Genomic DNA, 21847 nt, shown 5'->3' on the forward strand with positions numbered 1-21847 from the left:
ACGTCCACAGAAGTGCCTATCTGTACGCCTAACTATAGAGTCCCCTAAACTACTGCTCTAGTGCTCTTTGGCTCTGTTCTTAAGAAGGGAAGGACAATGGTGGTGCCACCAGTCTGGCTGCTGCTGCCGTTACCCCTGATAGGTCATCTTCCCTGCCCCCCCCCACTACCGAAACAGTATCCAAAATGGTATACTTGACAGAGAGGGTGACAAATACAGGGGATTCCTGCACTGGCTGCCTGCTCCTTCTAGCGGTCACCCATCTATCTGCCTGCACCTTGGGTGTCACCACATCTCTAAAACTACTGTCTATGCAGCTTTCCGCCATCCTCATGCTCCTGAGTGGATCCAATTGCCACTCCAATCTGTCCATGCGGTCTGTGAGGAGCTGCAATTGAGTGCACTTCCTCCAGATGTAGTTATCCAAGACACTGGATAGCATCACGATCTCCCACATCTCACAAGTGCAGCAGTTAATCCCACTGACTAACATTTCTACCCCCAATCAAACTGTTTAAGAAAACTTATGAAATGCTTACCCTTACTTATCGCTGCAAATACCCGAGGTAGGTCTTCCTTCACTCAAGGTACCTACAACCTCTTCCTTCAAACAGAAGATACAGAAGCCTGATCACATGCTTGAGTAGGTTCAGGAACAGCTCCCAGCTGTTATCAGACTGATGAATGGATTCTCTAGCCTTGAATAATGTTGATCTTGCCTAGTGTACACCCTGTGCAATTTAACCTGTATGCCTTTTTTTTTTTGATCTGTACATTCTTGCTTACTATGATCTGCCTGCACTGCTCATAAACAAAGCTTTTCACTGTAGTTTGGTACACATAACAATAAAACAATCAATCAATCCTGCTTGTTAACTCCTCAAAGAATTATACTAAATTTGTCAGGCATGATATGCCCTTCATAAAGTCATGCTGACTCCAGTTGATTTTATTCTGCATTTCTTCTAAGTGCTCTGGTATTAAATGTTCTATAATAAATTCTAATATTTCCTACTAATAGACATTAAGTTAACTAGCCTATGGTTACCCATTTTCTAGTCTTTTTTGAATAAAGGTGTTTTATTAGCATTTTTTCAATCCTGAGCTTTTTCCAGAATGGAAAGATTATTTGAAGATTGCTACTGATGCATCCATGATTCCTGTTGCTGCTTCCTTTGATATCCTTGAACCCATCGGGACTGAAGATGTTATCAGCCTTTAGCCTGACTTAGTTTCCCTAGCAGATTTTCTCCAGTGATAGTTTTTTGTTCCCTTTTACCCCTCTGTTGCCACTTGATTATTTAGTATTTTTGAAATCATCTTGTCTCATACTGTGAAGACTGATGGAAAATATTTATTCATTTCCTCAGTGATTTTGTGATTTCCCCATCATTATTTCCCCAACCTCGTTTTCTAGAAGGAGTATATTCTCTTTGGCCTCTCTCTTCCTTTTTAAAAACTTAAAGAAGTTCTTGCTATCTGTTTTGATATTACTTATTAGTTTACTCTCCATGTTTGCCTTATCCATCTGTATCTTTTTTTATAATCTTTTGATGGTTTCTAAAACTTTCCCAATCACCTGGTTTACCACAAGTCTTTGCCATATTATATGTTTTTCCCTTTCAGGTTGGCGTGATAGCTAACTGCCTCGGTTAACCGTGATTGCTTTATCCCTTTCCAAGAATCCTTCCTAGAATCACTGGACACGTTTGTTGTGAACCATGTACTATTTCTTTAAAGGTTATTCATTTATCCTAGCTTAAAATTCTACCATTTTAGGTCATTGTTTTTCAATAGAATCTTTATTTCTCAGATCTTGTGTTAAACATGTGCATTATTCCACATGACCAGCCTTAAAGTAGCCTGATCCTGGTTGGATGGAAAATATACTGTTCTAGGACACAGTCCTGAACATTCTATGAATTCTTTATGACTACTTCTCCCAAATTGATTTTTTTTTCAATCTACCTGAAGATGAAACTCACCAACGATTAGGGTATCGCCTTCATTATCATCTGATTTCTTTCTTTGCTACTATATTGCGACTCTTAGTGGCTATAGAATACTTGCATCATTGTCATCTTGCCCTTGTTATTTCTTAACTTCCAACCATTTGTTCTAAACCTTCTGATTCAAGATGAAGTTGTGCAGACTGCATTATATGCCTGCTTTAGAACTGGTTTGACAACACATTTTACTGATAATAAAGCTTTATTTTTGTCCTAGAATTTTCAAACGTGCATCCATTAGTCCTGTTGTTTCTTCCTTTTCTTTTATTTTGAAATTCGGAGTCCCTTTTATTTTGAAATATCCCCAACTGAGATGACAAATTGCCTTTCATGCAGTATTTTTCAATGAATATCTCAACATCTCAGTCCTAAGGAGTGAAGTAGGTACTGTGCCATTGGAGGACAATAAATAAATGAAGAGATTTGAACTGTAGACCTTTAAGGAGATACTTCATCGTAAGGCCCAAGACCCTCGTGTTTTCAGTAGAAAGTTGAGTGAGTAAAGACTGACAATAAAAACTGAGTTTAGTGGTTTCAGGGAGTGCACTTGTAGTGAAGATAAGGCCAAGTAATAGGCAAAGCTGAGATTGTGGATTATTTAAATGTGTATGAATGCTTTTAAATTATTGAGATGTTGACTGACTGGCAACCGAGAGAACAGCAAGGAGCAGGATGCTAAGTGAATAGAAATTGGTGCACCGTATATGGGCAGCTGAGTTTTGCTTGAGCTTGCACTCGGACATTTGTAGGAAAGGGAAAATTGAGCAGGAAAATGTTGAGCATAATAATGCTGTGGATGATAAGAGTTGGTGGATTTCATACACCTATTTGTGATGGAATCTGGTTTCAAAACCTTACGTTTTGAAAGATCCTGACTTAAAAGGAAAATAAACTTCTAGTGTCTTGGAGAAACTCAGACTGAAATTCAGATTGGAAATCAAAACCTCTGGCGAAACTGAAACTGCTTATTTTGGATGAACAGACTGCCATCTAGCTCATATGTACAACATGTTGAATTCAGGAGTTTGGAATAGGCAAATACATAGTTTCTGCAACTGCCTCTGTTATATGAAGGGATCTTAGTAGAAACTCTGCAGCTGTATGCCACTTTGGTTAAAATACTGCCCATGGGAGTTGGTTGTGTACTGCTGTTGGGTGGGGAACAGTCTGAACCCTTCAAACGAACTGGATTTCTACTTGAGGAACATCACTGCTTTGGAAGATTTGAAGCAAAATTAGTGCTGCTTCTGCTCCTTGGAATGCTGAGTAAATCTGCAAGATCTGTCAGTTGTATCTGCTTTTTAACATGTAGTTTATGCCTGTCATTTGTCTTCAAAAGGTAGCCTTGCTCAAATGTTGAAAAGTTATTTTTCAAAAACAAAACAATTCGCACCATTTTGGTCAGGGGCACGCTCTTGTGACTGAGGAAGTTTCGTTCGTGTAGCATGTGATTGATCACACACTTAACCTCTAATGAATTTATGTAGGGAAAATGTTTAATTTCTGTGACCAGGATGAGAAAAGTGTTGAAGAGGAAGATGACGAGAAAGTGGATGATGAAGAGCAGCAGATGGCCCGGGAAGTTCTCATGAAGCGCAAACTGTGAGTATGAGTGAGATTTTATTTTCTCACCTTCTCTGTAAACCTCAGCTGCATCTTGAAATATGTTTCTAATCTATATTTCCAACATGGGTTTCTTTTATTGTTTTTGATTTAATTGATAAATTCTTATGTTTTGAGTACACTGAATATTTTAAGCAGTGATCTGTTGAATTCTTTCCCTTCATTATTCCATTCTCTGAAAAATGAATTTGACTTTGGAAGAAAACAGCAATATCTGGCATGTTGCAGTATTTTGCTTTTGTGCCTTACTATGGGGTTGTGATGCTCACGGTCAAATGGTGCACAAATACCTCATTCCAGATTCCCCTCTAAAACATCGCCACTTGTCTGATTTATGAGCACTGTACAGGCCATGCTTCCAACCATCAGAAGAAATGTAGTGAATCTTGCTTCAGTACTGTGGCAGATTATTGGTTGTTTCAGTCCAAGTGTGACTCTAATTTTAGAATTATTTTGTAGGAAACTAAAAGACTTTGTAGAAGACGAGGCTGAACTCTCTGGCAGCGAAGTGGCAAGTGATGACGAATATGATGCAGAATCTGATGATTATGAAGAGGATGTAATTGAAGAAGATCTTCCATCAGATGAGGAACTACAAGAACAAGTGAACAAAATTCACATGTGAGTACTTGCCAAATACATAGGGCTGTTTTCTACATGTTATATTGGATAATGGTTAAGGATGAAGTAAAGAATTTGATCATCTAATTGGAATCCATTTTTTAAATCCACCTTCCCTTTAGCCAGATAATATTCACTGTCTTCTAGTTACAGCCAACCAATTTTAAACCGGTTCAACCAAAAGATCCTTTTGAGAATATAACATATTGAACTGTGGAAACAGTTCTTTGTGAATTTGTGTTGAATATAAATAACTCTGTCTGTGATGTGACTGCCAAAATGTGGCGCAGATGGTGCCAGTGATGTCACATTCCCACAATAGCCTTTTCACCATGTTGCACATGCATCAATTAAACTATCATTAGCGATGGTGGAGAACAGTGTGCAGGTGCAATGGGCATTTGCTTGTTTGTCAAATCCACAATGAGTTTGTGGCTGGGAGGAGACAGTGACTGCTCAGGCTGGCTCTGGAAGTATGTTGACTGGATTGGACAGCAAACTGTAGGCAAAACACAAGCAGATTTCAGCTCCTGCCTTCTGTTCCCTCGTGATTTTCAGGGAACCTGCTCAGTCTGATTGCAGGGTTGGAAGTGAACAATGCTGGGACCACTGTCATTCATGCCCAAAATTTGTTTCAGGCAGCTGCTGTTCTGTTGCTTTGATGTGATGTGATATTGCAAATTTGTTTCTGTAAGTGTACTTTCACAGTGCCATCCAGTGGTGGCCTTGACCAACAAACAGCCTCTAAAGAAAAGTAAAATTAAAAATGTGCCAGATATGCTTTTGTGGAGTCGAGCACGGAGGTTGCCATCTGGGTTACTCTGCTTCTTCACAATTTGTGCTAAAATTGAACTTGGGTGATAAGACTCAGACACAGCTTTTGAAATGGGTGCAATATGTAAAGTTGAGGTATTGGGCCAAAAAAAAATTCAAGAAAAGCCAAAATGATGTGTTCAGGAGTATTTTTTATTGGCATGATATTTAAGTATTTCTTGTAACCTCTGTGGCTCTGAAGAATTTAGTTATGCAAATATGGAGTCTCAGTCCTTCAGAAGAATATTAATAAGTTTAAACCTCAATATTAAACTCCATTTGTCTGTCATTAGTCCTTCCTCCTCATCCATCTCTTAAATCTTTATTTTGTTTTCAGTATGAATGAGATTTTAATAAGTGCAGTTTTATATTTTCTTAAACTGGGTGTGTTGTGACATTCAAAATGTCATTAGAGTCCTTGGTGTCTCATTGTCTTAACAAATCCTCAAACATTGGACAGGTATTGGTACAGTGAACAGCAAGTGCTTTTCACTTTTGTGCAGAGTGGCTTATTATTCAACTTTGTGTCTTTCATTGCACTGAAGGTTCACCCAAAATTTCTTCACTTCCTTTTGCTCTTTGGAAATATAATTGCTTCAAGCGGATTTGTGGTCCAGATAATAGATCGTTCTTTTGGTATATGAAGAACTTAGTTCCTAAACATGTGTTTTGTTTGTAACTGGCGTATTTTAGTCACATAGCTATTTCTGGGAGTTCTGTGATTAAATTACACAGCAAGTCAAGTTAAAGAGCATATTATTTAGTCAATGAACTGGATTAATACTTGCAGGACCATTTAAAGTTAAGCATCATAATTAGGCGTTTCACTTGAACTTCAAAATGCATGAACAATCTTCTGAAAAAGGCTAGCAGTGAATCATAGTTTTTTGCAAATGAAAGATGTATTACTTGAATTTGAATACCTTGGGGCACTTGCAATCCTTTTGATTTGTTGTCTAAGACCATAGACCAAGTGATGCCCTGTTTTGCAATTAAACCATACACTTTAATAAATGGTAAATGTCCGAGCTTAACCTGTTAATATAGAAGAAAGTTACCATAGATTATAGTGTTTGACACTTTGGATGCAAGAACCAAGGGTGACTTTTCTGTTGATTCCTGCTTTGTTGTCCCAAAAATATTATGTTAGCACAGAACATGGGCCTTTCGGCCTTTTGAGCCTGCTCCACCATTCAAGAAGATCATGACTGACCTGATTTTAATGCTCAACTCTACATTCCTACATGTAGGAATGTATTAAATTAACCCAATTTAATCTTTTACACGCTTGGTCGTCAAGAATCCATCGACCTCTGCCTTAAAAATATTTTAAAGATTCTGCATCCACTGCCTTTTGACAAAGGGAGTTCCAAAGGCACTCCCCTCTGAGAGTGATAAAATGCCCTCGTGCCTTACTTAAATGAGTGCTCCCTTAGTTTAAAGTTGTCTTTTAATTTGAGATTCTCCCACAAAAGAAAACATCCTTTCCACATTGACCTGTCAAGTCCACTTTCATTTTTCAGTTAAACCACCTCTGACTTTGAATGTCAAAGAGTACGGACCTAGCTTGTCTAACCTTTCCTCAAGACAATCCGCTCACGCCAGGTAATAGTCCAGTAAATGTTCTCTGAATTGGTTCTAATGCAGTAACATCTTTTGTAAGTACGGTGACCAGTACTGCACATACTCCAGATGCAGCCTCAGCAATGCCCTGTATGACTGAAGCACAACTTCCCTACTCTTACATTTTATTGCAAAGGGAACTGAATGCAACAACGCAGCTTTCCTGATTACTTGCATAGTAAACTTCTGTGATTTTTTGCACTAGAATATCCAAATCTATTTAGATCCCAGAGCTCTGCAACCTCTCACCGTTCAGATAGCTTCGTTGTTATTCTTTCTGCCAAAATGGACAGTTTCCAATTTTGCCACATTATAGTCCATTTTCTAGATCTCTGTCCCCTCAGTTAACCTTTGTAGGCTTCTGTGTCCTCTTCAAAATCAAATTCCTACCTTTCTTTTGTGTCATCAGAAGATTAAATGATCAATCCTTCCATCCAACTCATTTATTTAAATTGTAAAGAGTTGTGACCCTAGCACCAAACCTGGTGGCATATCAGTCACGACATCCTGCCAGCCAAGAAGACCCACATATTTCTATTGCCTGTTTCCTGTTTGCAAGCTGATCTTCTATCCATACCAATATGTTGCGCCCCACCCCCTCCCCCTGTACCATGAGCTCTTATTTTCCATAATAACCTTTTGTGGTGCCTTTATCAAATTTCTTCTGGAAATGTAAATACAATACATCCACTGGTTCCCCTGTATTCCAGCACAAATGACGTATACAAAGAACTCCAATAAATTAGTTTCCTTTGACAAAACCATGTTGCCTTTCCCTGATTACCTTGAACTTATCCAAATACCCTGTTATAACATGTTTAACTTCTAACATTTTCCTTATGACAAATGTTCGGCTAACTAGCCTGTAGTTTCCTGCTTTCTGCCTCTCTGGCTTTTTGAATAAAGGAGGTCCAGTTAGCTGTTTTCCAATCTAAATGAACCTTCCCCGAATCTAATGAGTTTTTGGAAGCTAGAACCACTGCAACAACTATCTCATTAGCTTTAAGACCCTAGGATGGCATCATCAGGATCCGGGAACTTGTCAACTTGCAGTTCTGACAATTTACTCGGAACTGCTTCCCTGGTAATTGTAATGTCCTTGAGGTCCTCCTCCCTTTCAATGCCTGATTTAGAGCCACCGGCCGGATGCTACTAGCATCCTGTCTAGTGAAGACTGAAACACAGTATGTTTAATTTGTCTGCCATCTCTTTATCCTCCATTTACTAATTCTCAATAATTCTTTTCGAAAAGGCCAAAACTTATTTTAACTGTTTTATTTTTTAAATATCTGAACAAACTTTTCATTTGTTTCTTTTTGGCCAAATCTGTTTTGTACTTTTTTTTTTTTTCCCCCCTCCTTATTAATCTTTTTTTTAGTAATTATTTTCACAGTTTATTTACATTCTGTTCAGTCTTTTGACCTGCCACCTATCTTTGCACAACTGCATCTTATCTTTGAGCTTGCTGTTATCTTTGACTTCTTTAATAAACCATTTATGGCAAATTATGTTGTTTAGAATTTTTCTTATCTGTTGGAATTTGTTTTCTGTGCTTTCCTTACATTTTGCAACAGCAAGCAAGCACCACTGATTTCTTACTTACTTTCTTTCATTCCGTGATTCTACTACCTGCAGGAAGGTTTTGATGGATGAAGATAAACGGAAGTTGCGTCTTTATCAAGAACATTACCTAGCTGATGGAGACCTGCATAGTGATGGGCCAGGTCGCGCACGCAAATTCCGTTGGAAAAATATTGGTATGTTTTTCCAAATGTCAAATTCATTACATTAGCCATAGGCACTTATTACCTGAAATGGGTAGTAGAACAGAGAAACCCAGGGGTTGATGTGCATAATTCTTTGAAATTTGTGCCACCGGAAGACAGGGCGGTTAAAAGCATTTAGCACGACTGCCTTCGTTGCTCAGACCTTTTTGAGTATAGGAGTTGGGATGAGACGTTGGTGAGGCTTCTTCTGGAGTAAGAGTCCAGTTCTGACCAGCCTGTTATAGGAAGGATATTATTAAACTGGACAGGGTTTAGAAAAGATTTACCGAGATGTTGTCGGGAATGGAGAGTTCGAGTGATTAAAAATAGGGTGGGACTTTTTTAACTGGAGCATAGAAGGTTGAGGGATGACCTTTCTAGAGATTTATAAAATCATAATGGGCATAGAAAAGGTGAATAACAAAGGTGTTGTCCCTAAGGTGGGGAGGGGGGTGGTGTTCAAAACTAGGGAGCATATGTTTGAGGTGAGAGGAGAAAGATTTAAAAAGAACACAAGGGGCAACTTCGTTTAAACAGAATGGTTAGTGTGTGTCATGAACTGCCAGAGAAAGTGGTGACTGTGCCTGCGTCCACAGTGTTTAAATGACATTTGGATAAGAACATGAATAGGAAATGTTTGGAAGGGAATGGTCCAAAAGCATGCAGGTGAGGCTAGTTTAGTTTGGGAACATGGTCAGCGTGGACTGGTTGGCCCAAGTGGTCTGTTTCCGTGCTGTCTGACTGACCATTTGCAAGATATTTCTGCATTTTTCAGTGGCTTACGATTTGTACTACTGTATGTAGATAATGCTGTCCTCGCTGAAAGATAGCTGAAGAAGGAAACAGGAGGTGAATTGAGTATGCCTCATGATTTAAACTGAAAATCAGCTTTATTTTGAGGACCGTAAATGTGTTTTATTTCAGATGATTCCTCACAGACTGACTTATTTCGTGGAGATTCTGAAGATGAGCCAGATGAAGAGGAAGTAGATCAGGCAGAAGTAAAATGGCGAAAAGATCGATTTGAACGTGAACAGTGGTTTCGTAAGCAGGTGATTTATGCACACTAACTGGCTTTGGTCCATCGAATGGATACACTTAATTGTTTAGCATCTTATGTTAACATTAATGCTTTTGCTTCTCGTAGCAAACATTTTTCTATGATTTACTTCCACGTTGCTACACTTTAAAATTTTGAGATCTGACTTCTAGCAGGCTAACCAAGTAATGTAGTTTTTTTTTTAATAGATGTGTTGTTGAGGATGGGTTAGACCCCAAAAATACCAATCATTGTGTCAGGTATGCTCTAGACCCCAAAAGTGGCAGTGGAGTGATTTAATGGCTTAAATAATTTGGAATTCATGGTTAAACGATGGTAAAGATTTTGTTGCATACAAGTGAAGATGGGTGAACCTGTCCCCCTCTCTTTAACCCCCTCAGTTGGCCACAGCAAAGATTTATTTTTGCTATGCAACTACAACACACTTCAAGTAAGGCAAGGTTTGCTGATTTGCAAATCAAGGAGCCAATTACAAGGATTTCTGGAGAGTAAGAAAGAGGAATTTTAGTTTGCTTATGTTGATTTCAGTTTAAACTGGATTTTTTAAAAGTTTCATAAGCTTGACTGAACCTGGTCAGCTGATTGCTTCCTTTTTAAAACCATTTTAGTCAATGCAAGGTACCAGATATTTTAAGAAAATGCTGGTACACTTTGCCACATCATAACACTTTCCATGGATAATACAGTCTTATCTGAAATATGACTTCAAATGTGCTTAAGTTCCAAATTCTGTTTGACTAACCAAATCTCTTTGCAGAAATCACGATTTGTGTTTTAAACAATCTAATTTTGCAAGTAACAAGTTGAAGCATACTTATGAAGTTAGAGAAGTTCTGGATTGCAATTGCAGATTGCTTCACTGTCCAAGGTTTCAGACATACCTTCCAGGTGAAGCAGTGACTCACATGCACTTCACTCAATTTAGTCTCCTGTATTCACTGCTCACCGTATGGTCTCCTCTACAGTGGGAAGACAGAATGCAGACTGGGTGAGTGCTTTGCAGAGCACCTATGTTCTGCCTGCAAAAATGACCTTCCAATTGCCTGCCACTTCAACATGCCACTCTGTATCCTGGCCCACATCGCTGTCTCATGCCTGCTGCAGTGCTCCAGGAAAGCTCAGAGCAGGCTGAAAGAACAGCATCTCATATTCCACTTGAGGACCCAGCAGCTTTCAGGACTCAATATTGAGTTCAGTAATTTTAGGGTCCGTATACTGCCGCGTTCCATGTCGTTCATCCACCCCTCACCCCTGGCCCTGTCATGACATGGACTGCTTTCAGGACAGCCAACCCATTTTTACCTGCTATTGTTCCAATATTAGCTTTTCTTTCTCTCTTGGCTCACCGTTATCTATACCGTTGCCTAACTGCTGTTCTCTCTCGTGCTGTCTCTCGCACTATATACCACCTTTTCCTAGCTCTATTACTCTAAAGAAGAGTCACTGAACTCAAAATGTTAAACTCTGCTTTCTCTCCATAGATGCTGTCAGACCAGCTCGGTTTCTCCAGCAATTTCAGTTTTTGCTACTGAGTAGGTTATCTCTTTAATGAATCGGCATGTCAAAACAAGAAGGAACTCTTCCTTATTTGACCGTATTATTGCCATTTGCGATATCAGACTCTTCTGGGCATTTTGCTATGTTCTACAGTCAGAATTTCTATCCAAGGTATCTGCCTAATAATCCAGAATCTTCTACAGCCACGTAACTCATACATACCATTGAGTTAAGTGCTGCTTATCCCGCCTCTCTAGGAAATTAAATTGAAAAATTGCTGAGAAAGTAATTCGCTGTAGAAGTGTCCTTCTGATTTCAGTGCAATATATAAAATATAGGCTATTGATTTTTGAATTTGAGCATCTGAATTAATACCTAACACTTTGAATGCTGCTCTTTTAAGAAAGGAACTTAAAAACAGTCTTAAAATGACCACATGCATCACCTGACCACCGTGACCAGATTGCAGTTTGTGGTAGACAAGAGGCTAGCTAAAACCAAAGGCAAGGAAACAAGCCAGCAAGGACCATCACCATCACCACCAACCACCACCCAACCCACACCCAGGGCCTCATTGCCGATTTCTGTTTGCACCTTTCGAGGTTGTTCACATGTTTGAAATGGAAGTATCACCTGTGACAGAGTTCAGTACATAAACAAGCTTATATTTCCAAAAACTGCTTGTGACAGAAGAGAGGTGATTTTTTTTTTTTTGACTGCCACTCAACTAGCAAATGCAATTACAACAGATCCCTTGGATTTCTGAGCCATTCCCCCAGAAGTCAATGCCATGGTGGGTTTTTCAGCCTAATTGCATTTATTCACTTCTTTGCTGATCTGGTTTTAGAACTGCTAAAAACAGTTTCATCATGGGTTCTCTGGTTATTCGCTATTCCTCCCTGGGTCTTTGTTCTCTGGACTTCAAAATTGCACTCCTAGACTCATTTGCAAGCACAACTCCAGCCTTTCACCAGCCCAGATGTGTCTGTATTTTCCCCCGAGTTCTAATCTTGCTGAGTTATGTGCTGCAAATACTGCTTGTGGGCTTGCGCTGTCTTTGCTGCACTGAAGTATTAATGCTCACAATCATCATTTGAGCCCTTGCCTAACACAGAATGAGAAAATGCTCGCAATGTTCCCACTTTTGTAGCTCTACAGAATGTCTTTTGAGTCCTGAATATACACAGTTAACGATGTGGGCTACTTTTCCTGGAATACTGCCAAAAATCATTCCAAATATGGAACCTCACCTCTCGCTGTAATGAATCCTTCCTCTATCTCTCAGCTGAATTGAACATAGCCAAATAATAATTGGAGCTTGATGTTGAATTCTCATTGAATGCTAGAAATGGACGTAGTAACAACCTGTATGTGTAAAGCTGTCCAAAGTCACTATGCTTGATGCTGCTACTTTATTTTTTCAGTTGGCAGGTAATAAACTACCCACTTTTTACATTATATTTAGGGAGTGATTTACCTTTAAATTAAAAATAACATAAATCTTCGTTGTGGCTAACAAGGGAGATTGAAAAGTGGGAACTCGTTCACTCTTCCTCACCTGCTCATAAGACTCCTATTTAATCAGTTCACTGTTTGTAGGATATCAGCCTTTCTTTTTGGGATGAGGTGGAGGCAAGGAGGTATGAAAATTTATAACAACACGAGGTGTAATTTTATTTTTAAATGTAATTGAAAACTTCTGCCTTTTGAGAAGATAAGGAAAGAATTTCCCACTTAAGTGCAAGGAAAGTCAGTTAGTGAAATAATAAGTTTTGGTCTGGACCTGCTTAATTTTTACACACTGGTACTAAAATATATTTTTTACTCTTTCCAGTTTCGATTTAAGGTTAATTTTTTAATTGGATTTCATCAGATTGAAGTATAATCTATCTTGCTTTTGGTCCAGTCGCAGGATGCAGGTAGTGAGGAAGAAGTTGGTGAAGACAGCCAATTCATGAAACTGGCAAAGAAAATTACTGTGAAAACTTTACAGAAAGGTCTGTGCAATCAGTGTTCTTCAAAGTTGTTTTGACTTGGCAATAGAAATGTTTTCTGATCTTTAGAGAATGGGTGAAGATTAAATGCCATTTTGCAATTCAGACCAATTTCAATATGTGCTCAAATATGATTTAGTCTAAATGTCATGATTACTCAGATTTTATTTTATCAAAAATATATGTGGAAACCTACTGGACACTAGTCCAATTGAACAAGGTTTAGATTGTGCATAAAATGTAGAACAGATGTTCAGCTGATTGGGTTTAATTGGTGTAAAGCACAAATTATTGGAGAACACTCAACCTAATAATCACTATATCTGCGTTTGCAGGTATTTCCACAGAAGTAGTTTCAGAGAAAAAGCAACAGGAATCGGCGGGACTCAAGCCCCAGAAATCTTCCTCTGTCCTTCGGGTATGTGATCATTATTGAATTGGTTGCTTAACAAAAAAAAGTGCTTCCATTTCAAATATTCCAAAAATGAGAGGTGAAGAAAGGGATGAGAGTTTGTAAAACAGGGATTGATGTTATTTCCATTTCACGATGATGTTGCACATTTGTGATCAATGAAGAATTCCGTTATTTTGAAATAGAACATAATGCTTAAATTTTGTGGAATTACTTAAGGTTTTTGAACACATTTTTGTTTTATCGTTCATGGAATGTGGCATTGCTGGCTGGGTCAGTGTTTATTACCTATCCCTAATTTCTCCTGAGCTGAGTGCATTGTTAGGAACATTTCAAAAGGCAGTTATAAACCAACCATATTGTAGTGAATTCATATATAGGCCAGACCAGGTAAGCACAATAGATCTTCATCTGTAAAAGTCATTAGTGAACCAGATGTGTTTTTACCATAATCTAAAACCTGTGGTTGCATAGTCTGCAATATGATAGATTTTCATTTCAGATTTTTCTTAAATTCATGTTTTACCATCTACTATGGTGGAATTCAAACTCATGTCTAACACTAGCCTGGGTCTCTGGATTACTCATTCAGTGACATCACCACTGCTTCCCTTAACGATGTAAATTAAGGGGGTAAATTTGTGTTAAATTTAATTTCAGGTTGGTGTATTTGACCAGTCTTGTGTAATCTGGAGTGGTGCAACTCAGTTCCCACTCATCAATAACTCTAAGGTCAAGTGTCTACAAATTTGTGCAAACATGATCTTCTAACTGACGCAAGTATTCAGAAAACATTTTAAATGGACTAATCAGATATAGCCTGTGTTCATTTCAATTTTCCTTTGTTTCTACACAATGTCTGTAAGTTGCACCATCAAGTATGCAAAGTTGCACCCACTAAAGTAGTAAGACTTGGACCTTTTATAAAGGCTATTTTGACTGATTAAGATCATGTCAGATTTTTACTGGCATTCTGGTTGGGCGTGGTGGGTATGCAGTGGGGGCAGGACATATTTTCCTTATGTTCAAGGTATAGGAAGAATAGAAAATTTGGTGAGGTTAGTGTCGGTTGCTTTGCAGTGCCTGTTGATTACTTGCAAAGTTGCAAGACAGAATGATTTAGCAGCCATGTTTGTTCAACCCTAACCCTCTTAAGATGGCAACTCAAGTTTATGTACTGAGTGGAAAAGGTTTTCTAAAGGTTTCTTTTTAAGTCCTCTTCAGAAGAATTTGTTGTAATGGACCAAATTTAGTGTGTATAACAAGATTTGAATTGTATACCAAGATCACCAACTAGTCCTAGCAATGATTTCCATATCAATGAACTTTTATTCAAAATTAGATCAATAGTTAGAAAATATGCTTCTCTTTCTATTTTGTAATGGGCTGTTTTCAAGGTGGCTTGTCATCCTATTTCGAAACTGCATGATGTAATGTTATGGGATTATTTATAACTAGATGTGGAAATATTCAACCTTGTATTTTTTTTCGATTCTCTGGTATGAAGTAATTATATCAAAAAGGTCTACTTGGGATAGAGAAGTTACAGACAGTTAATGGTTTCTTTAAATATATAGATGAGAAATGGATCTCTGCTCAATCAACCACGGGAAGTACTGCAGAAACTAGCAACACTGTCAGATGTGAATCTAAATGCTCCTCGTGCCAACTCCCGTAAATTTGTCTTCCATACACTATCTCCAGAAAAAGATGAAAAGAAATTGATGACAGAATCAAAACCACAGGTAAGAACAGACTAAGACCAGTGTGTACGATATAAATGTCACTGCTTCCTTTCTATATATGATGTTGTTTGGCCTCCTTCCAGATTAGTCACTGTTATGTTGTAAATCACATTGACATCACAATCACATTATGGTGATCTATGCCCTGGCCTGCTTAACTGTTGTTTGTTTGTTTGTTTGTTTGTTAAGATGCCAACAAGGACGAGTAAAGAATTGAAGCTCTTTTACTCACTGTAATTAATTGCTTCATTTCATAGTTCCTTCTGTCCTCTTACGACTTTTTACAGAGTGAAAAGTTCCTGAACTAGTATATCTGAACACTATGCAACCAGCATAGAAGGAAGAAGCTGTTGCTTCTGTTGCTTAGACCAAGGTTAATTTGCAGGCAGCATTTCTGCTAATCTTTGTTTCTTCTGCATGGATCTCTGAGGTCACTGTGTGGCAGCAACATCTGAAACCAGAAGTCAAAGCTGCTATTAGCATTGGCGTGTCGATCAGTGTGTGGATCCTCTGAGCAGCTGTGTGACTGAGCGGCTTAGAGAGAACATCGCTTACAGTTATTGTGTCTAGCACTGGAAAGGTGTTCCAAAGAGTTTATCAGATAAGTAAATGTACAGGAATGGTTTTAGAGTGCACTTATTTAGTATTTTCTAGTATTTGACAACAATACAGTGTACATTAATTCATGAACTTAGATGAACAGAACTTTGTGCAGTTACAATATGGACTTCATTGTTTTAAGTGAGCTTACATTTATGGAAAGACAAAACGGGTAGGTTAGAGAAAAGTATTGAAAATGTTGTGTCGATATGAGAGTTTTAATAGTAGAAACTATTGCAGAGGTGAATGTTGATCTTAGTCATGGAGAAGATGTATGATCAGAAGCTTAGATCAGGGTCAAATACAACATCAAAGTTGTGAATAGTTTGGTTCAGCCTGAGACTGTCCAGGAAGGCGAATGGAATCATGCCTGAAGAACTGAATCCACTGTTTACTTAGAAATTTTGATTTGGCAAAATTGTTGAACAATCATTTATGACACATCCAAAGGAGTGGACTGAGAGATGTGATGGTGAGATGTATGGCTAGGTGCCCATCAGTACACATGTACAACCAAATACCATATATTTTAAATGATGTTGCTGGAAGAGCACATGGAGATGAGAAGTATGCAAGGGACAAGTGTTAATCTGTTGGTTACCAAGTGCTGCTGGGTAATTGGCCTGGTATATTTTTGTAGAAAGTAAAGGATCAGTGTCTGAATTTCTCTTTTTCTAACTCTGGCCATTAAGATGTTGAAGAACTTTACTACATGGATAATAGGTTGATTGTTTGGTGTAACTTGCATTCCAGCTGTCTTTGGGGAAAATGATAAAAACAGACTTACTTAGATCATCAGAGATCATGCCAGATTCTTGGATGTTAGTGATGGTCAGTTTTTCATTTCATAAATGTCCTGTTGCTTCAATGTCCTCTTATAATTTCATCAGGTCCTGGTAATTTCCTATTCAGCCCAAACTCTACTTTTTTTCCCTTAAATTTCTGGATCTATGTATTCACGACATCACTCCCATATTGTCTTTTTCCAGTAGAATTGAACCATCTTTTGCTTTCCAACATCCACAAGAACTGGTGAAATTTCATTAGCAAGTTTGTGAATTCCCTTAAAGTGCAAGATTTTGTCAAAATTGAGGTGGATTTGTCATTTAGCCTTACTTTGTGTGTGTGCTTCCTCTCTAGTTCTTTTTCTCAGAATCCTGATGGCCAGAGTATTAAAGAAAATTAAACCAGAGATTTACTGGTGGAGGAGCTGAGGCTGCGAAAGAGTAAGGGTGCTGAGTAGCTTTCAACACCTTCACTTTGCATGGATATCTGAGCAGCTTTAGGCTACCCTTCAAGTTGGGTTCATGGGGCTGGCAGCTGAAGTGCAGCAGTCGTCCATTCCAGCTACCACTGTACCAACCCTGCAACTGTTGTACTAAGCGTAACAAGCATTCCTTGTCATCCAGGGATGTCAGTGCTCATACACTAAGTAGACTGATCCAGACAAGCACCCTTCCTTAGCCAGGACCTCGCATTTGCGTCGGTACTGAGTGCTGCTGTTTCATTGTTTCTCCAATGAAATTGGCCAATTTCTCGAGGTTAAAGGTAATGCAGTCAAGCCCTCTGAAACAATGTGGAGCTCGTGAAGTTGATGGATTCCTTTGCTTGTGGTGCATGAGTTCCGACTACCTCAGGTAACTGCAGAATGTCCACACACCTACCTCGAATTGGACAAATACTGTACTCCAAAATTGTGACCCACAAGGCTGCACATGTATCGAGGCCAGAATAGGTAAGAATGCTAGACATCTGTCCCAAAAGGACATGGTCACCCTTCTATAAGAAGGGTATTGTCAAACTTGACAGGGCGCAGAAAAGATTTACAAGGACTTTGTCAGGACTGGGAGAGGCTGAATAGACTGGTGTTTTTCTCCCCTGGAGGCTGATGGGTGACCTTTCTGGAGTTTATAAAATAATGAGGTATATGGAGAAGGTGAATAGCCAGGGAGTTCCAGGATTTTGACACAACAAGTGAAGGACTAGTAATGTGTTTCCAAGTCAGGATGGTGAGAGGGGAATTTGCAGATGATAATGTTCCCTTGTCCTCCTTGATGGTCATCATTGTGTTTTCGGAAAGTTCTGACTAAGGAGCCGCACTGCATTTCTGCAGTGCATTTTGAGGTTGGTATATGCTGCAGCTATTGCACGTCAGTAGGGGAGGGAGTGAATGTTTGTGGTTGTGATGCCATTCAAGTGATCTGCTTTGTTCTGTCAAGCTTTTTGAGTGTTGTTGGAACTGCACTTGCCCCGGAAAGTGTGGACTATTCCATCACACTCCTGACTTGTGTCTTTTTATCCCAACACCCCTGGCCTGGAATTAATGCTACCTCATTCCTCTGTAGTAATCTAGTTTTCACTGTATTTTTACCTTCTCCAGAGCACTGAACTATACAAGCATCTTCATTTGAGGGACTTTACATGTCTGCTCAAAACTCAAAGTAAAGCTAAAAGTCTCTTTCAGCTATCAGTATTTTTCTTAAGTTCAAAAAACCTCCCCACCGTACTGAAGTATGGTATGATTTTATGTCTGAACAAGAAATAATGTACATAAAAGCCATTAATTCTAATATTAGGCATCTATAACCTTAAAAAAAATCACCTTGACTACAGAAGTACTCACAGGCTAATTACTTCAAAATAAATTAATCTAATTATTTACTGCCCCCAGCAGCTATTTGTGACATTCTAGTAAGGCAAAAAGTGTCATAGTATTTCAGAATTCATTGCACTGTTTCAGTTTTTTATGTCCTTAAATGTACTAACATCATAAAGGAATACTGCTAATTGCGTGAATGAAGGGCTCTTACAGAATTAAGAATTGTCCCATCTATATACACCAGAACTGGGAATGAAAGTCAAGGCCTCTGGTTTTGAGGAGGATAAAGAGACATAAGATGCAATTAATCTTTTAAAAACCTTGCTATTATGAAATTCAAAACCATCTCAACCTATTTTCTAATTTATTATCCTAAAACTTTTGATAAAGTCTAATGTCATTACCTCATGCCGTAAGACCTCAACAAGGGACTATCATCGGTTTAATCAGGTTATTCTTTTGGATGAGGTAGCGATGGTCAGGTTTGAGAGCAAACTCTTATGGGAAAGCAATGAGAAGAGGTCCGACAAAGCTGTGTTCTCTGTTTCTCCTGCCTATACCATGATTGCATTCTGAGGAACTGAAGGGGTAGTATAAAAGTAGGAACGTTTGCTACGTTGATGCTACAGTACTTCTAGGAGCACATGAAAATTTGCAAAAATTAATCAATACAGTTGCAAAAGGAAATGGTGGATAGGGCTTGCACTCAACTGATAGGAAGCCGACACTATGGTAATGAAAAGGGATTATGCAACATTGCAATAAATGGATGCAACTCAATCAATTCAACTATCTCGGAAATGCTGTCCAATGTCAAAAACAATACTGAAATTGAAAAAGGCAGGACAGGTTGTTTAGTTTTTTTTCAAAACCAGGCAACATTTCTAAGAAATGTCAGCTTGAGTCCAATGTTTGATCAATAACTGATTATGCATGTAAACCATATTGGGAAAATGAAAAGAAAATCAACAACTTTACAATGCACTTAAGATTCCTAAATGAGGTGAAGGAAAGAATCAACGTATTTGAGTTAATCCAAAAGAACAAGAGACCTCCTCAGTCATATCAAAAGAAGATAAATGGAGGTTATCTGGTATATGTTATCTGTGTAGAAGTGTTGTAGTGCTCAATCATCACGAGAAGGATTAACGGAAGAAGAGGTTGACAGTGTAGGAAGCAGCTAGATAAAAGACTAACCTAGCCAGAACTCCAGCAAGGTCATCCTTCCTTGCTATGATTTGGAAGTTTGGAGGACCCCTGGTTACCTACACCATTCAGCATGGCACTTGGATAATAAGTAGTGAGAACAGACAAGTTGAAATTGTTCTCTTTCCCCCCGCGGACTGTTGAAGATCTAAGTATTTAGGTCCTCCCTGAGTGCACCAGTATAACACAATCTAAAAGACTAATGTAATGTTTGCCTTAAGGACTTAGAATTCAAAAACCAAAGCTTGTTCATTTTTATGAAGCCTTAGTTAGACCCTATCCGATGTGCTGTTTTCATTTTTGGGCACTAAACCATGGGAAGTAAATTACATTCGAAGGAGAGTAAATTTCTGATTCGCTAGAATTATTTTGAGGTTTAAGAGGCTAATTGTTGGTTCAGTTCTTGGTTGTAGTTTCTTGCAATAAAAGCATGATGGCTGATGAAATCAAATATTATATGTTCCTAAAATGGACTTGATAGATCTGAGAGTCAATGCTAATACTTCCTCTGGTGTGGGAGATCCAGAAAAGGAGGGCATAATAAGATTGGAGTTAGGCCATTTTACAATGAGATCAGTCATTTTTTTTCTGTGTAAAGGTAATGAAAATCTGATGTACACTTTCAAAAAAAAAAAGCAGATACTGTGTTAATTGACATTTTCAAGACTTGAAAAAAACCTTTTAGCTAAAGGCATCATAAATATTGATCCAAATAAGTAAATGGAGTTGAAGGACAGATCAGTCTTGAGAGACTGGTGTAGTTGCGTTCTAATGTCCTACCAGTTGAGTGACTGTTGCTGAATCTGTTGGTACTGTTTGGAACCATACTGTCAACAGAACTAATGGATCTACTTTTTTTTTTTTTTTTTTTTTTTTTTTTTTTTTTCAGATGAAAAGAAAGGCAGCAGCTACTCCAATCTCCTCATTGGCAAAACGCTCACGGACAGAGAAGACGCCAACAAAAAACGCTCATACCAGAAGTATATTCCGATATCTAGAAAAATGATTATTGTAATTATAATGTAGCTTCAAAGTGTGTTCAGCTTGTGTTTGTAAATTAGCTGTGTTGTACATGTCTGTTCTATAAATGCTCTTTTGTTAGATTGTTTTATCCAATAAATAAATTACCCATTTTTTATAATTTTCTGAATTTAAAATTTCATTCTTTTATTTCGTTTGCTATTATTAGAATTCAAACATGCAAAAATTCCTTGTAGTCTATATTCCAATAGCATCAAATTATCACCCAATTGAAAACTTGAGATTCATTTCGAAAGAGGAACCTGGAAGCAACAGGCTACTGTCTATGGAGCACAAGGAGTTAATACCATTTTTAAGGACTTTTCTTAATCCTGAAAAATAACAACAAATGAAGAGTATAGATTTTCAGCAATGGGTATGACTCAATCTATTGCAGTTCTTTAACCAAGTAGATTAGTGATGAAAGACATCAAGTGAATACGCAAATTGAGTTTTGCATGTAGAAATTTGAAAAATGCAAGGGAATTTTATTATTGTCATGTTGACAAGTAGCTGCATTGAGTCGAGACCATAAAATGGGCCATTTGCCCCAACTTGATTATTCTGACACTTGTATACCACAGGAACAAATTTCCTTAGTCTGTTTCCAGAGGGTAAGAACACCTGGGATGTTCAATTATTCCTAGTAGTTTCAAGCTTTTATTTTCAGCAACATTGTAATTTTCTGCAATTTTCTCCTATCCTTCAATACACTTCTGGTGGTTTGAAGCTGGACCTACACCCTGACAATCATGGTTAGTCTATATATATTTAGACTGTGAATGGTTCCAAAACCACCTCTAGGTGCAAAAAGAATACCAACATCAATTATAATTACAAACATTTATAATGACTATAATAAGTAAAGTGTTTTCAAATAAATGGGAAACTGACTTTTATTGTCCTTATGATTATTTTACTGAGTAATCTGGGTGGTGCCCAGGCAATTAATTCCTGAAAACATTAGTAGGATTAACAACACCCAAAATTTAGCAGAAAAGCAAGACAGCAGAGGTTAATTGCCGAAGCTCTCTAATGAATTCAATAAATTTAAATATTCGTCAAGAAAGAAAAATAAACTTGTAAGGGATGTAAGCATTTTATTTGAAGTGATGCTCAAAACTGGCAATTACAAAGTGTATATTTGTTCTTGCTGCTAAAACAAGTGCCAAAAAGGGACGAAAATGCAAGGGACCAACTGGTGCTGCTACCCAGAGATAGTAGGAACTGCAGATGCTGGAGAATCCGAGACAACAAGG

General features: G+C 38.2%; 1 protein-coding gene across 4 annotated transcripts in view; it reads left to right on the top strand.

The window, feature by feature from the left end:
* LOC109911726 (claspin) overlaps nucleotides 1-20709 on the top strand; it is a 107721-nt gene extending 87012 nt beyond the window's left edge. For all 4 annotated transcript variants that reach the window (XM_048613088.1, XM_048613089.1, XM_048613087.1 and 1 more), the window contains exons 19-26: nucleotides 3523-3611; nucleotides 4092-4253; nucleotides 8325-8446; nucleotides 9380-9507; nucleotides 12919-13009; nucleotides 13342-13424; nucleotides 14996-15163; nucleotides 20458-20709. In XM_048613088.1, the coding sequence (XP_048469045.1) occupies nucleotides 3523-3611; nucleotides 4092-4253; nucleotides 8325-8446; nucleotides 9380-9507; nucleotides 12919-13009; nucleotides 13342-13424; nucleotides 14996-15163; nucleotides 20458-20574 (960 nt within the window). In that variant the 3' untranslated portion in view covers nucleotides 20575-20709. The remainder of the gene's footprint in view (nucleotides 1-3522; nucleotides 3612-4091; nucleotides 4254-8324; nucleotides 8447-9379; nucleotides 9508-12918; nucleotides 13010-13341; nucleotides 13425-14995; nucleotides 15164-20457) is intronic.
* Nucleotides 20710-21847: the final 1138 nt, after the last annotated feature.

Source organism: Rhincodon typus, chromosome 27 (assembly GCF_021869965.1).
Source record: "Rhincodon typus isolate 14 chromosome 27, sRhiTyp1.1, whole genome shotgun sequence".
Lineage (NCBI taxonomy): Eukaryota > Metazoa > Chordata > Chondrichthyes > Orectolobiformes > Rhincodontidae > Rhincodon > Rhincodon typus.